This window comes from Daphnia pulex, chromosome 1 (assembly GCF_021134715.1).
Source record: "Daphnia pulex isolate KAP4 chromosome 1, ASM2113471v1".
NCBI lineage: Eukaryota > Metazoa > Arthropoda > Branchiopoda > Diplostraca > Daphniidae > Daphnia > Daphnia pulex.
In genome coordinates this window covers 5354183-5369875 of record NC_060017.1, presented here as the reverse complement: position 1 = coordinate 5369875, position 15693 = coordinate 5354183, and the positions used below count along the sequence as shown (strand labels likewise).

The window sequence follows — 15693 nt, the reverse complement described above, 5'->3', positions numbered from 1 at the left end:
AAAACCAGCGTGATGCACTTCGACAGCAGGAAGTTGGCGAAAACGGATTGAACCGCATACGCATCCGCAGTGCGGATGATGAGTTAAGAAGAAAGGAAAAGGACTTTTTTCCAAAAAAGTCTCGAGAGGACGTTGAAATTCGGGCATAAACTTGATGAAACCAACCAAATAAAAATACTGCAATAACAGGAGATGAAGAAAGAAAAAACAAACAGGAACAAGATAAAAGAGAAACTTGTTATTCAACTTGTCATTGCATGACTCTCTTTTCAACTTCTTTCGCTACTATTTGCTCTTCCGTCTTTTTACTTCGGTGAGTACACAAGTCGGGGTCCCCCATCCCCCATCCAAATCCCCGCAAATACTTTTAAAGTCAACCGAATTGTTGCCGATGGAATAAATAAAAAAATAGACCCATAATGTAGATATACCCCCCCGAAAATGGTTAATTTAACTGTCAAGGATTCTTGGAAGTCCAAGGAATCCTTTTTTTGTTTACGCTTCATGCTTGCGTTATTGGTCACTTTTTCTTCCGGTTCTCGGATTGCATCTCAACCAGTAAGTACAACAAAAGCGGCGGAATGATCCGCGATATAACATGACCGCACATCAACTGTCAAGTATTGTACACAAGGGGGGTAGGGGGAGGAAGAGATAGAGAGATCCTGATACTACACACACATCTATATGTATTGCCTGCTGGTGGTGGCTCTGGTGCATTGCGTAATTGAATTGATGATAGAAACCGGATCGTTCCGGCCAGCTGCTGCCGCCGACAGACCGCGAGTCCCTCTATGTGTGTATGTTGACTGTTGACATACGATTCAGTCGCCCTTATAAACCCCCTCTTTTGATGTATGTGTGTTGCCTATGTGTATACTACTTTCGGGCTTGAGAAGCTGCAAAGAAAGAGACTTGTAACCATCCAGCTATGGCATCCGCCCGGGTTGTATACACACTGTGTCCTCTCTTAGGCCCTCTTAGATGATGTACCATCAACATGTTTCGCTGTCTATCTCTCTGTCTAACCCGTTGTATAGTTCAGCTGCAGTCGCAGCGCGAGAGAGACAGAGAGAGAGAAGGATCTTTTCATTGCGAGTAACTCTTTTGTTTGGTTTTCTTTCGCCATTCTACGGCCCACGCGCGCTCACATTCCTGTCGCTACTGCACGTACTCTCTGATATATAAATGTAGCTAGCTGCGCTCTTCTTCATCATCAATTTTCAATCCCGGCAGCCCGGCAGCCCAGTGAACACATCGTGAAAACTCATTCGTCCACAATGAACTAAGATGAAGGAATGATGAACATGTTATTGTTGCCTTTCTTTCGTTATCTCGTTTCACTTTACCAACTTGCAAAACTAAAAGTTGGACGTGGGGCTCTTGACAACTCACGATTAGTTTAAAATATTCGACTTTTGCCGGTCCCCGATCCCCATAATCCATAAACGACGCAGCAGAAGCCCATTCGTAGTCAATGAAAAACGATTGGTTACGCCCAAATACATCTGACCCCCTGGCCCCACCTGTTATTTATTCGTGGAACAATTCCGCCCCAAAGGCTTTCGGGAAAAAAAAGTAATAACAATAAAAGATCCGTTTGCGGAGCAGCAGACTGTAAAGACTCTACAATATTGAATACGAGATTAGAAGAACTTTCCAATCCAATGAATGGATTCGGCAGGGATCGATGGGAATAATTCCAGTCCATAGCGACGCACTCTGATGGCTGGAAGTCGATCGATCAAAGCAGAAACAAATGGCGCATTATCAGTGGACCAAGTCAAGTTTAGATAGACTTGTTTAAGGCTTGACATGGCCGTCTCATTTAGCTCGGAGATATACTCAACGCGCTCGTTGCGCCAAAAATTCTTTGCCCAACAAAAAGAGAGAAGGATCGAGAGTGGGGGAGAAAAAGAAACGAAACGAAGGCGAACGATTTGAAATGGGTGGGGGAATTTGTTTCGTCGGAGCGGGAATGTCAAGAATCTTATCCAGCGTCAAATCACGAGGAGTTGAGTCTACGCACAAGAAAGGGAGAGAAATGATGATGAGAAGGTGATGGCGGTCGGAGAAAGAGGTCAGACTCTTGAATTCCTAAACGGAGCCACACGCAGACGAGGAAAGAGAAGAAGCCCAGAGCTTTGAGCAACTTGTGCCAATCGAAAATGGTTCGCCTTGAACGCCAAAAGAAATCCCGCACGGTACAAAAAATACAAAAAATAAAATGAAAACTTTGACTAAAGAGAAAAATGATATGAAATCCATGACGGGTGGAAAAAGAAGAATAAAACACCAAGCGTAAACTATTCTATATGCTATATAGTCACAACTACTACTTAACTCAGCCAAAAAATCTCTGGTATGAAACGGAGAGAAAGTCAAGAGAATGAAGAAACTCTGGTAAATGGCGAGGAGAAAAGGACAAGTTGAAGACGAAGAAGAAGAAGAAGAAGAGGGGATTTATTTATACCCAGGGCCGGGGACGTACGGGACGGAGACGAGTAGTAACGGAGCAGCCATGATGCCGCGCGCACACCAGTCCCGTACTACTACAACATACAACAACTAGCGCTTTTCAGCAGATCGGGGCTGAGGGCGTTTGTTCTTTTTCGTCGTTTTTTGTTTTTGTTTCGAAATTGCGAAATAATGATTTCCTTATTGGACGATGGAGTAGAGTCATGCCAATGCATGGCATTGTACTAACTAGCTGGCTTGCTAGCTTGGCCAGCTGTTCAATCAAGGCCGTCTTTTATTATCAAAAGTCAGCATTTTTTGGCATGGACCTGAGCCCTGCGGGCCTGTCGTACGTGTAAAAGTCGTCAATGTGGAAAAAAGTGTGTCGACGGGTACATACCTCCGTCGGCGTAAGTCTCGGAGCCGTAGCCGTCCTGCAATCCGTTGGCCCAAGTGCCATCGTACTTGGCCGTCGAAGTCAGCGATTGGCGGACACCGTAACGGCCTTTGAATCCTTGCGTCCACTCGCCACGGTAAATCCAGCGGCCGCGCGACTCGACGCCCAGGCCGTGCCGTTTTCCATTCTGCCAGTGCCCCTCGTACGTGCTACCTCTTTAATCACAAATATAGAAAACACATTTTAAAAAAATAACAATAATAACACACGATTGGCATATGGATAACTGAATCAAAGTATAAACTGTTTTTCTTAGTCGGCAACACCCGGAAATCGACCAAGTGGAGTAAACAAGAATATCCTGGAAGGGCGCGTTAAGTAAATGGGGAGGAGGAATCCACTCGAGATAAGGAAGCCGGCCAGCACACAAGACCATAAGAAGGGACTGCTGCTGTTTTTGTTTTTGTTCCCTGGTTGTTCTTTGTAATTGGTGAATTGTACAATGAACTGGAAACTATTTTTGAATCCAGCGCGCCCGCCCTACTTACAATACAAATAGCGGAGCTAAAACAATGTTCACTAGCCAACAGGAAGTGCTGGATTCGGGGAATAACAAAACAACCACACACAACACACGACAACCGGCGATAAATCAAACGTCAACGAAAGGCCCAAATGAAAGGGAAATAAAAGGGGAGAAAACAGAAAAGGAGGGAAGTTATTATCCAAAAGACGTCGGGAATCGAACACCTCCTCTTACGGCCATCGGCGTCTAGCTGAATAGGCACGTTCGACGATTGTTGGGCGGGTCTCATTGAGACAGCCAGCAAGTGTCTCTATCGAGCGACATGCAAGGGGAAAATGAAGGGTGTATATACATTTCACGTGTCTCAAAGGGAACAACAAAAGGCGATCGATGATAACAGAGATAAACAAACAAAATAAAAGAGTCTCCCTTTTAATGGACGGAAGAAAACCCAATAGATGATAAAACAGCCAATTATTGAAAGGTATGTGTCTGCGTTCGTTTGCCATATGCTTAGCTGCTCTGCTCTTTCTTTCTTTCTCCGTCTACTAGACGTACTAACTATATGGTCCCCTGGCACCCAAACTCTCTCTCTCGCCCAACATCGGCCATCCACTCGGCGTTTTCTTCTCTACCGAGACTTAGAGAGAGAGCATCTAAATTTAGTCCGGCCAGGCCCAGCAGCAGCACCCTTTTCCTTGTTCTTTCTTTACAGTTTTCGATTCGCCTCGACTCTTTTGTGTTGGTTCTTTTGTTCGTCCCTTTTCGTGATAGTCCAATAAAATGAGGAAGAAGGGAACTCTTACGATATTGATCATCTTCATAGAAACGCGCCCCCCAATTAGGAGAGCCGACACTGTTCCACTAGTTCCCTGCGGCCCTTTGAGACTCTGTTGCTGCTCCTGCCTCACGAAATACGGCATCACTGATGCAGTTTGTCTATTTGTTTGGGGAATGCAGCGGATGTACTGTAGAAAACTCGTAGGAAAAGTACAGTATTTTCCTTATCTGCGTGAAGCGCAAGAAATTCGTCGAGAAGGGAGTTCACTCAAGGTTTCACGGATGACTGAGCCCTGCGCAAGATTTTGATCTTGAGGGGGGAAAAAAGGATCGGGGCTCCGACATTGATACTGGGGCGGAGAAGGCAACAGGTGTGTTTATAAAATGATTGCTTGTTATAATTCACTTGTGTAACCCGGTCGATGAAAAACGTTCTAAAAGATGAAAGGAAGGATATTTTTTTTTTACCCTGGCCAGGTGTAAACACCGGAAACTTCAAAACCGTAGTTCCAGGAACCGGAATATTCTCCCTGGCCTTTGAGACCGGTGCAGACGCCATGTCCGTGTGCTTTTCCGTCCTCCCAACCGCCGCAGTACATTCCTCCGTCATCGAAATCGAACCGGCCACCTTGGACCGGTTTCTGCGGACTGCTGCTCATGCTTCCGCCGATTCCGCTCACTCCACTGCCACTGGCCACACCCGTCGTCACGTTCGGCTGCATTTTGGCCTATTGGCACCACCACCCCTATATCAAATATATAAAACTTTTCATCATTTTTGAAACGACATTCATGTGTAAAAGCACAATTAAAATTCCACTAAAAATATTAAATTTACGCTCTTTCGATTCCGGAATTCCGGAATGGAAAAATTTTGCGATCTTCTCTCAATTGCAATGCGAATGGGGACCAAATGGAGAAAAGAAAAGCCAACGGTCAAAAGGCAAATAAAACAAAAAAAAAAAGGACATCAAGTGAGGCAACAACAAAATAAAGAGCAGAGATAAAAAAGAAAAAGAGAGATGGTTTGATATAGTGAAGAAAAAGGAATAAAATAAGAAAACGGAGAAGGAGGAGAATCTGGAATCCATCCAGTCATAAAGTTAACAACACGAATGATGAATGATGAATGACGCTCTCGGCTTTTGCTCTTTTTCCTCCTTCGCAACCTCCCAAATCCAACCCACTATCAAACTCCCCACAACAAGAAGGAAGACGAGAGGGAGGAGTAGGTCGGGATCGCTTGCCAAATTCCGCATCTTCTTCAACTTCCTTTTTTTCTTTTGGAGAGGGGGATTTTTGCTTGTTTTTTTGGCTCCAAGACTTTTGTATGTGTGATGTTCATTCCATCTTGTTTGATATTATTTGGTTTCTTTTGTTCGTTCTGTTTTATGCGTTGGTAAGGAGAGATTTTCGGGACTTGAGAAGCGCTTGCGTGGATGTCGTCTGAACACGTCCTGGGCGTTATTCAAAAGTAGCAGGAAGGAGAAAATGGTCTATCATCGATTAAAGGATCTCGTTTCATCGCCGAAAGAAGAACAACAAAAGGCGTTCAAGCTTTGGAAATCTGACGCAAAAGAAAACAAATGAATCAAACAGTTTTGACAAGCAACCCCCTCTCAAAATACATTCGGTTTACCGAGCTATCACTCGGCAGTTAGTTCGATAGACGGGAAAAAGGGTTCAGCAAGGAATTAATAATCGTATTAGCGACTTTTCGGGGAACGTTTGAGGGATCAATGAGAGTTGGGATTGCCTCGACCCAGAGTGCGAACGAACTGATTGCTACTCGTTGCGGATGAAAAAGAAAAGAAACTTCTTAAAACCGAATCTATTTAGAAAAGATCAACCATTTGGAAAAACTGCCATTCCATCCATTTAAAGTCAAAATGTTCTGCAGAATTCTAGCGGTGCTATTCTAGTCCTATATGAAAGCAATATGAAGAGAATTGTGCCTGTGGAATTAACAAAATACCCAACGGACACCTCGCTAATCTAGGGTAATCTCTTTGCAGGCTTCTTTTCCTAGAAACAAGACAGGATATGAAAGAAGCACTTTTCTTTGATCAGCTGTGTGGACTCTCTGACGTCTCCATCCTCCCCTACCGTCTGAGATACGGTCAGTTTTAACAAGGATATACAGTACACGTATCCTACGTAATACAGAAAACGCATTTGGTTTTTTCCAGTGCACCCACCGCATGACGCTTCATCCATTCTATTGGATTTGGCAGTTATACCTACATCAATATTTTAACTATTCCGCTTTGATTTTTTCCACTTGCTGACGACTAAAATAAACCGGCGCAACTTGTTTCTGGCGGACACTCTGTCCGTCACTTTGATGGCAAAACTTTGATAGAAAAATGGCCAGACGATCGGCAATTAGTCTTGAAATTGGCGAAGGGATTGCGTGTGGGGAAATCGGGATTGAAGGAGTACAGAATGGAGATTGGCAAGGAATCGATAATCTTCAACAAGATTTCGACAAGCGAAGTGCATGTTCAACGCAAAGAAACGAGAAAAGCAGTTCAGCAAATAAAGTGAATAATAGAACACGCATCTGATCTGAGCAGTTCCGGCAATTTGTGCCTAGCGACCTGGCGCGTTTGCAGACGTTAATGATTTGAAAAGAATGAATAACGTGTCACCATGACTGGACAACCACAATTCAAGCGCATTCCGACAATGACGTCATCAGTCTTGAAGCCAAAAAAAAAAAAAAAAAAAAAAAAAAAAAATATCGCGTTAATAAACGTTGGGTCAGTCGGTGGCGGTGATGGCCAGTTTCAACCTGTTCCCGTAACGATATTTAATCTACAATTCATAATCTTTGGTTTCCCGCTATTCCAACTGTTTTGACGTTCCATTCACGTGTCGCCACTACACATTTGGATTGTGTGAAATGCCAACTTCAACTTTAACTTCGCCGTGTGGAAAATTGTTAAACGATCAATTCACCTTGGATCCATTTCGTTATCTGATCTTCTTTCAATCTGCAACGAGAACGGATTGATAGATTTCGAATTTCTTTTTTAAATAAGAGAAAAAAAAAAGGTTTTCCAAAGATTTCTCCTCTTCCATCCAAGCAAACATAAAAACAGGCCCACAAAGAATTCCATTTTGGCGTTGACCCACGAGCTAGGCGAATGCATCGCCGAGAAATCCAAACTGTACGGCAGTGCATTCTATAATGAGATACGATCGAGAAGCGAATTTCATCAAACGGATCAGCAGGTCCGGATGCCCGGAGCGAGGAGACCAGTCACTCAGCGACGGAAGAAGAATGGAAATCGAGTGAGTGACGGACGGACAGACAAACAATCAAATCATTTGCCTGCGACTCCTTCTTGTATTAAGGAGAAGAAACGGAAAGAAAATTCTGAAGAGAAACCACCACCACCACCACCACCTTATTCCCCGTTCGCCTCCGGCCTGGCACGTTACCGCTCAACACACAAGGGCCACGTCGAGGACGGGCGGGCGCCGGCTAGATTTTAAAAATAACACGCGGGATAGAGAGAGAGACCTCCTACACTCTACTTACACACTCTCTTAGCTTCTTGCTCCAACTCCAGTGAGAGCCAATGCAAAAAAACGCATAAAAACAAAAAGGATATTTCAACCAACTTGGCATTCTTCGACACGATCTCGAATTCACGACCCTCCCAACCAAACTTTTCCAACCCCTTTTTTTCCCCCGTTTTGATGATGCTCAAACACGCACTGACCACCCTCATCGCACATTACCGAATGACGAAGGAACTGCTAGGGTCGCTTGAGATTCGCAAATAAATTTAATTACTAGCACGAACCAAAAAAGTCGGAATGATGGAGGGTCTAATTGAAAATTAAAAAAAAAGGGGGTCGATCTAATTCGCCGGATAACAAATCAAATTGAGAAAAATAGATAATCCAAGGCTGGTGTGAGGGTTTTCTGTGCGTGTGTGTGTGTTTGTTTGTTACCTGAACGTGGATGAGAGTAACGGAGCTTCACTTTCCCTCGTTTTCTTCGGCGAACGCTCCGAGACGGAGAGAGAAACGATGCAAAAACTATGGGGGGTTGTTGCTTGCAGTTGGCCAGAGAGCGCAAGAAGAAGAGAAGAGGCTTCTATTCCGCTTTTTCTCTTCTCTCTTGAATTTGATAAAAATTGTCCTTCACTCCCTCAGTCCTTTTTTTTTGTGTTTCTTCCTTCTTCTTCTTCTTCTTCTCCTGTCGGAGTTCTGTGTGTGTTTTCGTTGGAAAGGGAAGGGCGGGATAGTGGGTGGGGCAAGTGTGGGTTACGTTCCGAAAGGGAGAAAGAGTGGTGGTATGGGGGCTGTGTGTGGCTGGGCGAGAGAGTTAAATTTACACTCCGGCGGGCCCCCAGTCGCCGTTCTATTTCCAGCAGAAGCAGAGCAGCAGGAGCAAATCTGAGGGCGAGCTGGAGTCGCTGTGTTTCCTCTCGGTTGTCTCGTTTTCAAATGCCGAAACAGCAGAAAAGAATAAGCAGGGAGAAAGAGAGAGAGAGAGAGAGCAACTAGCTTAGCTAAAGCCAACCAGCCAGCTCTTCAGCAGCTGAACGCGAAGATTGAACCAAGTTGGCCTTTTTGGCGCACTACTCCGCCGGCAATCCGAAGTTGGAGTAGTAGTCGTCGTCGTCGTCCTAGTCGCAGTTGTTATATACTGATGCACCACCACCAACAACACCTTCTGCTCCTCCTCCTCCTCTTCTTCTTCTACACTTCCTCCCGATGACGACGATATCGACGACTGTCTCCGCTCAAGTTGCGAGTCCAGTCCAGTCCGGTAGCGGCTGAAGTGGCACTAGCGCACACACCAAGTGCAGACGACTGGCGACGATCCGCAGTCGTCGTCGTCGTCCAACACCCACCCAACAACAACGGGTGGATCTTTAAACAAGATCCTGCCGTGTCACACTTTTCCTCCGCACTTTGCGTCCGATCCGAACCATACACCAACAAAACTTTTGTCCTTGTTCTCTTTCTCCTTCCAATATATCGTCCGTTTGATCTCGATGCCCAAAAAGGGGATTGAGATGATTTGTTGGAGAAATATTTACGGATTTTATTTCGGCCGCCAGCGGTAATGAAGAAGAATCAAGGGACGGCCAGGAAAATAGATTTCCTTCTCCCTGAAAACAATTCCAACGACTCCGACTCCGGTGACAAAAGCGTATGACCCCATCCGCGCCAAAGAAAAAGAGCCAAAAAGGAGGTGGTGGGCAAAAAAGCAAAATTCCAATGGCCGAAAGAGAACGGTGAAGTGGGGGCGACGATGGGAGGAAAACTGCTTGACTATACAACCAACACAAAACAAATAAATAGGCAATAAAGAATAAGTTGAATAATCAAAGCAAAACAAAACAAAAAAACAAGAAACGCACACAAATCTTATCCTTTCCACCAGTCACCGGATTTTCCCCTCACACCACTTATGCCACACAATTCAATGCAAATTTTGATCGCTGAATCTTCTCTTTCCTCCCGTTTTCAATTTCGATTCAAAACAAGATGAATTCAAACTGAATTGGCTGAATTTTTTTGAGAGATTGTCCCTCCCCGAAATGAAGAAACTTTGAACACAGAAATTTCTGAAATTAAATTCCACACTTCCAGTGCACGGCGTTCGAAGGTTGTCCGTCCTTCTTTCTTTTTTCTTCTCTCTCGTTTACAAGAAAGAAAAATAGAAAAGGGGGATGAGACAAAAAACAAAAAAAAAGAGAAAACCAACGGCCTTTTTTTCCTTCTTTTTGTTTGTTTGTTTGACGGACGGGCGGAGTAAGAAAAAAAAAAACGACGTTGTCGGATGTCGAAGGAAGTAGATGTGGGCAAGGCCGCGGCCGGCGACCGACTGAACGTACACCTCGTCTTTCGGTCGGAGAATTTCTCGCGCGAAGAAAAAGAATAGGAAAATCCCAAACAGAAAAAAAAGAAGAAGAAGAGAAGGAACGCGTAAGGAAATCGACAGCAGCGCCGCTGTTGGAACGTCAACGCACACGGCGCATGAGTGGTGTCTGTGTGCGACTATAGGATACGACAGTAGGTGACGGTCCCAACCATCCTGCGTGAATCCAATCAAGCACGCAGCACCTAACTAACTTTTGGGTCTAAATAAAAAAAAGAAAAGGAAGAAAAAAACGGTTTAGACGAATAAGAAGCGGGACTGGGAATTTTTAGAAGCCCTGTGCACAAAGCCTCCTCATTTGCTTTTACTTTTTACGTTAATAGAATTGACAGTGTGGTCATGAGCGCCAATCGAGTTCGTTCCGGACAAAAGTGGTGGCTATAAAAAAAGTTGTCACAACAAACAGAACGAGAATAACAAGGGGAATACGTCAGTATTAAATAAGAAAAGAGGAGCGTCGACAAATATCAATAACGACTTGAGCATGTTCAATGAGGTGACCGGCCTTTGCGTGCCGGGAATAGGGTATCCACCTAGCTTAAACCACACTACTACTCTCTAAAAGCTGCCTTTGGTGCTGGGTCGAAGTGGCTAGTCTCTCTGTAGGCGGTTCCGAGTCTACGTACGTACGTCGTGTACCCATCACAGCACGAAAAAGGGGAGATCACGGTTTCCATGGAAACTTGACGACCCTCCCTTGGAAATGATCCACTACAACACAACAGGGCCGTCCTATCCTAACTCCCACGCCACTATTCCCTATGCCGGTGGGGTGGATGGGTGAGCCGCGGTATGAACGTCGTTGGTTATAAAACATTTGGTAAGCGTGAGGCAGCATATTATAGCACACAGCAGCATGCTAAGGGTACCGTCACACAGCCACCGGCCACCCGCTCTGCCAAACCAATCCACCACCCCCAATCCATTTCCACCTTCCGCTTTCTGACGCAAAGCCGCTCGGTGGGTCTTCGTGTCACGTTCGACCATCTTTCGTTGTCTCTATTCGATAGAATCCCGTTAACAAAGGATTGACGCGAAACTCGCTTCGTTTTGTGTCTCTATACAGTACACATGTTCCCCGCTCTCTCTCTCTCTGTTGTATGTGCTTTGTGGGTATTTGGGAACGCAAAGTTCGGGTTGGCATCGCCTATAGTCCGAGGCGATTAGTTTTCCAACAGACACGTCGTCTGTTACGAAGGCTTCTTCCCTTGTCTTACCCTCTACATAATAAGAACATCATTATCATAAGTATAAGCCTTTAATCAAAGTATTGTTGTACCTTTCTTCTTCTCCTTCTCGTTAAGACACGACAGAATTATTAACGAACACATTGGGAGTGTAGTACAAGGCTCAATAAAAAAAGAGAACCAAAAATATTAAGAATAGAAGGACTATATAATACCATTATCAACTGGAAAGAAAAATCCGGGAAGGGGAAGCGGGAGAAAGTGTCGATATTATGGGAAAACGTTTCGAGTTGGCGTTTGATACGATTTGGGCCATCTAGACGTCCAACTTGAATTTGTCCGGCTCGAAGACTTGCTGCAGGACGCCACTGAGGATAGCCTCTTTGTCGACCAGTGTAGCGCATCGCTTCTTCCATTTGGGCCACAGTTGCTTGTCTGATTCGCAGCTGATGACGATCTTGTTGTCGTCTACCGAATTGTCGCTCTCTTCGAAATAAATTCCGCCGCAAGACTCGACAATTTCTAGGAGCCCAAACTTTTAAGTGAGTGGACGTGTCATGGTGTGAGATTAGCACAGTGTGGTACCTTGCATTTCAACCGGCTTTGGCAACACAGACGGAGTGGCGTGGAAAATCCAGCCGGACAAAAGGGGGGTCTCTTTGGCGACTTCGAGACTTGCGGAAAGTTTGAAATCAAACTTTTCTTCGCCCGCTTTGTCGATGAGCAAGTGAAGCCATGGATCTAAATTATCACACAAAAGAGAGAAAGAAGTTATAATAACGTCATCAACACGAGATGACGCTATGAACATTTCCGACATTAAACTTATTACCAACAAACTTTCGACTGGTACGGCACGTGGTTAACCATTCCACACCAACTATAGGAGTGCCCAGACCGACACAGCAAAGGAACTTGAGGGTACGGCGAACGCGGTCTGTAACCAAGACGGAGCAATCTTTAAATGTCGTGACAACACGACCCCCTATAAAGAGTAACAAATCAGAAAAAAGTAAGTAAACCGGATACAACGACATAAATATTAAAGGCGGATTTTACCCAGACTTTCAACAATTTTGCCGTGTTCGCCGTCGTCATTGATGACAGTGAAGAGAACTCGAACCTATGCGAAACCATTTCCGATATTATTTTAATAAAACCAAGGGAAACAGTTTATTGTTTTATTACCTGGCCCGCCAATGCTCGTTTCCGCCTGCGCGTTGCCTCTGTGATTGAAGGTGAACTGGATCCGACGGAGGATGTCACGGACAAGTCGTCCCTATTGTTGTTGACGCTACGTCTACTTCGACGCTGCGCTGCAACTGTTGTCTTATTCAAGGCACTTTCAAGAAGTGAACCGTCTGCCAATTCTTTCTTGACTTGGTTTCGTTGTTTCCTTTTGGCCAACAGTGGGGACGTCGGGGGTTCAACAACACTGACACTTGCCGCATCATTTTCTTTTCGTCCAACGCGAGTCTTTCGGCTGGTCCGTAAGTTTGCAGCTCGGTTTTCTTCACTCGATTCAGCTGCATCAGATAAGAGCACCGACGTAGATGCCTTTGGGATAACTGGTTTCATGGTTTCACTGGGCTCCTTCGGAATCGAAGCCTCGATTTTAGGTGGTCGACCAGGACGTCGTTTAACTGCTGCTGTAACAACTGGTTCAGAAACATCTTCATCGGATGATTTGACTTCCACTTTTAATCCTTTAGCTTGCCGGCCCGGTCTTCGTGTAATCGCTGTAACAACTGGTTCAGAAGCATCTTCATCGGATGATTTGACTTCCACTTTTAATCCTTTAGCTTGCCGGCCTGGTTTTCGTGTATTTGCTGTAACAACTGGTTCAGAAACATTGTCCTCAGATGACTTTACTCCGACTTTTATTCCCTTGGCTTGCCGGCCCGGCCGTCGTTTAATCGCTGTTACAGGTTCAGAAGCATCCGATTCATTGGAAGACTGTATTTCGATTTTGTTTGCTGCTTTGGGAGGTCTGCCTGGTCGTCTCTTAATCGCAACAGGTTCCTGATTTGGCTCGGAAATATCAAAAGTTCTTCTGGTATTGGGGACAGGCCTGCGAGAAGACCGCCTAGGAGTCGGTAATTTGGAAGTACTAGGGCCAGCTATTGCCGTGGTCTCTACTGGTGCTGCAGGCGGTGGTAATTGAGCTGAAACCTTTTCTGCGGCGTTTCCTTCTTCCACGGATTCCATTTGATCGTTGTCAATGACTTGCCGAATTTGCTCCAAATGAGTGGTTGGAACTTCCACTTCAATGGCTTCGAAGCCAACAAAAGGAGGCTCGGTAGATGATGCGGATGCTGCTAGTGTGGGCAGTGGCGAATAATGCGAAGCAAAAGTGAGTTCAAAATCACTTTCAACGGAGGCGGCGTCATCGATTGGCATCGCTTCATCCCCTTTAGTTGACTCTAGGTCCATATCCTGCGGGGTAGATGTTCTATGATCGATGGATAAATTTTTCTCAGGCAACAATTGCCGGCAAGCATGGCCAGATCGTCGAACAATTTTCCTTTTTTTCCGTGGGGTTTCATCGCTTACTAATGGTGATTCAAAGTCATCAACCACAAAAGGCGTTTCGGCCACAATGGGCATCTCCTCGGAGACCCTTCCAGACGTCGTATGGGGAACGAATGGAGTTTCGGCGACAAAGGCTGGCGATCCTTGATCACGGAATACAGGGGGAGAAAGGACTTGCGTCTCATCGTCTGCCTGTTCGTTATGAGAATCGTAGAAATCAAAGACGGGCGATTCTGGTATCGTTGCTCGGTCCATTTCAGTGGTAGGATCACGTCTTGAATTGCTTGGATTTAAACCGTCATTTTTATCTTTTTCAGATTCGACGGTTGAATTTTGAACAGTGTCCAGCTCGGGACAAGGTGAAGAAACATCGAAGAGATCCGGGGATAAAGGACACGAGTCAGCAGTTTCAGAATCCCAGTTGTCAACTTTTTTCAAAGCACCCCAAACATCTCCCCCTCGGAGCGGACGTTTATCCTCCGTACTCTGCGTAGAAGGGATTTCTACCGTGGAATTCAGATGGTGAACAGGAGAGGAAGGTAAAGTTTCGCAATCTGATAGCTCATCGTTTTCAGCGTCCGTGATGACTGTAGCAGCGGAGGAAGGGCCTCGTTCGAAAGAATGTATCAAGTCAGGAATTACCTGAGTTTGATCACTGTCATCTTCTTCAATTTCCATATCACTTGAAGCACTTGTTCTCCTGACTGGAGATGGTACATCTTGAATAGATTCTGCAAAATAAATTTAAAAAAAAAAATTTGGGTTATGTATATGTGAATCTGTGGGATGTTTATCTTTTCTTACCTGTCAATGAAGTCTCTTTAGGAGCAGAATTTGGTTTGGTTTTAGACCTAACTGGTAAAGGTTGAGTGGGGCCATCATATATGGGAGTTGTACTTCTTGTAGATTCTGTCAACTCGGTATTATGCTTAACTGGCAGGGGTTGAGTGGGACCATCATACATGGGAGTTTCGCTTCTTGTACATTCCGTCAACTTTGTATTATGCCTAACTGGCAGGGGTTGAGTGGGACCATCATACATGGGAGTTTCGCTTCTTGTACATTCCGTCAACTTTGTATTATGCCTAACTGGCAGGGGTTGAGTGGGACCATCATACATGGGAGTTTCGCTTGTTGTACATTCCGTCAACTTTGTATTATGCCTAACTGGCAGGGGTTGAGTGGGGCCATCATACATGGGAGTTTCACTTCTGGTATATTCTCCTTCTGGACTACCTCTCCTGCCAATTGGAGAAGGTACTTCTGGATAATAATTTGGAGATATAGGAAGAGTATCAAAATCAGATATGTCTATGCTTTGTCCAGCTTTTGAAGCATAAGCAACGTCTTCTTGTGAAGAATTTGGTGTGATGTGACTTTTGATTAATAGTCGTTGTGTTGGACCTTCATATAGGGGAATCTCAGGACTTAGGCAATTTGGCTGAGTTGTGCTACTAAAAGTGTTCACTTGATGCACCAGAGGAAGAAGCTGAGTTCTGTCGTCATCCGTAAGTGAACTTGCAGAACTGGCTGGTCTTGAATTTAGTTTTTGGAAATCAATTTCATCATCCATAATTATAAAAGGAGATTCTGGTATTGTTTCACAATCTGAATCAACAATCTGTTTTGTTTCTGATGAAGTAGATTGCCCCACAGTTATTGAAGAATTAGATCTTAATCCTGAATCCTTTAATTTTAATGGCTGTGTTGGGCCACCATAAAGCACAGTTTCGATTTCAGAGTTGCATCTATTATCTTTTAGTGACTTTCCTTTATTCCCTTCCACGTTTTCGAGTTCTCCAATGGCTTGAGTTTCTTTTTCATATATACTATCTGAGCAGTCAGATGCGTCGTACTCATATGGGACAGTAGACATAGAACTTAAATCATCTTCTGAATCACACAT

General features: G+C 44.7%; 2 protein-coding genes across 4 annotated transcripts in view; both read right to left on the bottom strand.

Annotated features, from left to right (window-relative positions):
* Positions 1–11602, bottom strand: part of LOC124189366 (junctophilin-2-like) — a 24068-nt gene extending 12466 nt beyond the window's left edge. Inside the window, exons 1-4 of one of the 3 annotated variants that reach the window (XM_046582035.1) lie at positions 9548–10278; positions 8127–9458; positions 4629–4906; positions 2858–3069 (exon numbers count right to left, since the gene is read on the bottom strand). In XM_046582035.1, the coding sequence (XP_046437991.1) occupies positions 2858–3069; positions 4629–4882 (466 nt within the window). In that variant the 5' untranslated portion in view covers positions 4883–4906; positions 8127–9458; positions 9548–10278. Of the gene's footprint in view, positions 1–2857; positions 3070–4628; positions 4907–8126; positions 9459–9547; positions 10282–11470 lie in introns of those variants that run through there. The other 2 variants (XM_046582038.1, XM_046582036.1) reach the window with 2 other exon arrangements.
* LOC124189350 (mediator of DNA damage checkpoint protein 1-like) lies at positions 11308–15693 on the bottom strand. Its single transcript, XM_046582034.1, has 6 exons — positions 14592–15693; positions 12444–14518; positions 12315–12378; positions 12088–12240; positions 11841–11996; positions 11308–11777 (listed from the first exon to the last, which is right to left on the bottom strand). Exons 1-6 carry the CDS (start codon positions 15691–15693, stop codon positions 11572–11574), a joined length of 3756 nt encoding a protein of 1251 aa, XP_046437990.1. The 3' UTR covers positions 11308–11571.

Excerpts from the sequence above, each read along its gene's own strand:
- LOC124189350 (XM_046582034.1), bottom strand. The coding sequence starts at position 15,693 with ATGTGTGATTCAGAAGATGATTTAAGTTCTATGTCTACTGTCCCATAT. Across the intron at positions 14,519-14,591 it reads TAAAGAGACTTCATTGACAG|AATCTATTCAAGATGTACCA; the intron begins GTAAGAAAAGAT and ends TTTATTTTGCAG. Across the intron at positions 12,241-12,314 it reads CAAAATTGTTGAAAGTCTGG|GGGGTCGTGTTGTCACGACA; the intron begins GTAAAATCCGCC and ends TACTCTTTATAG.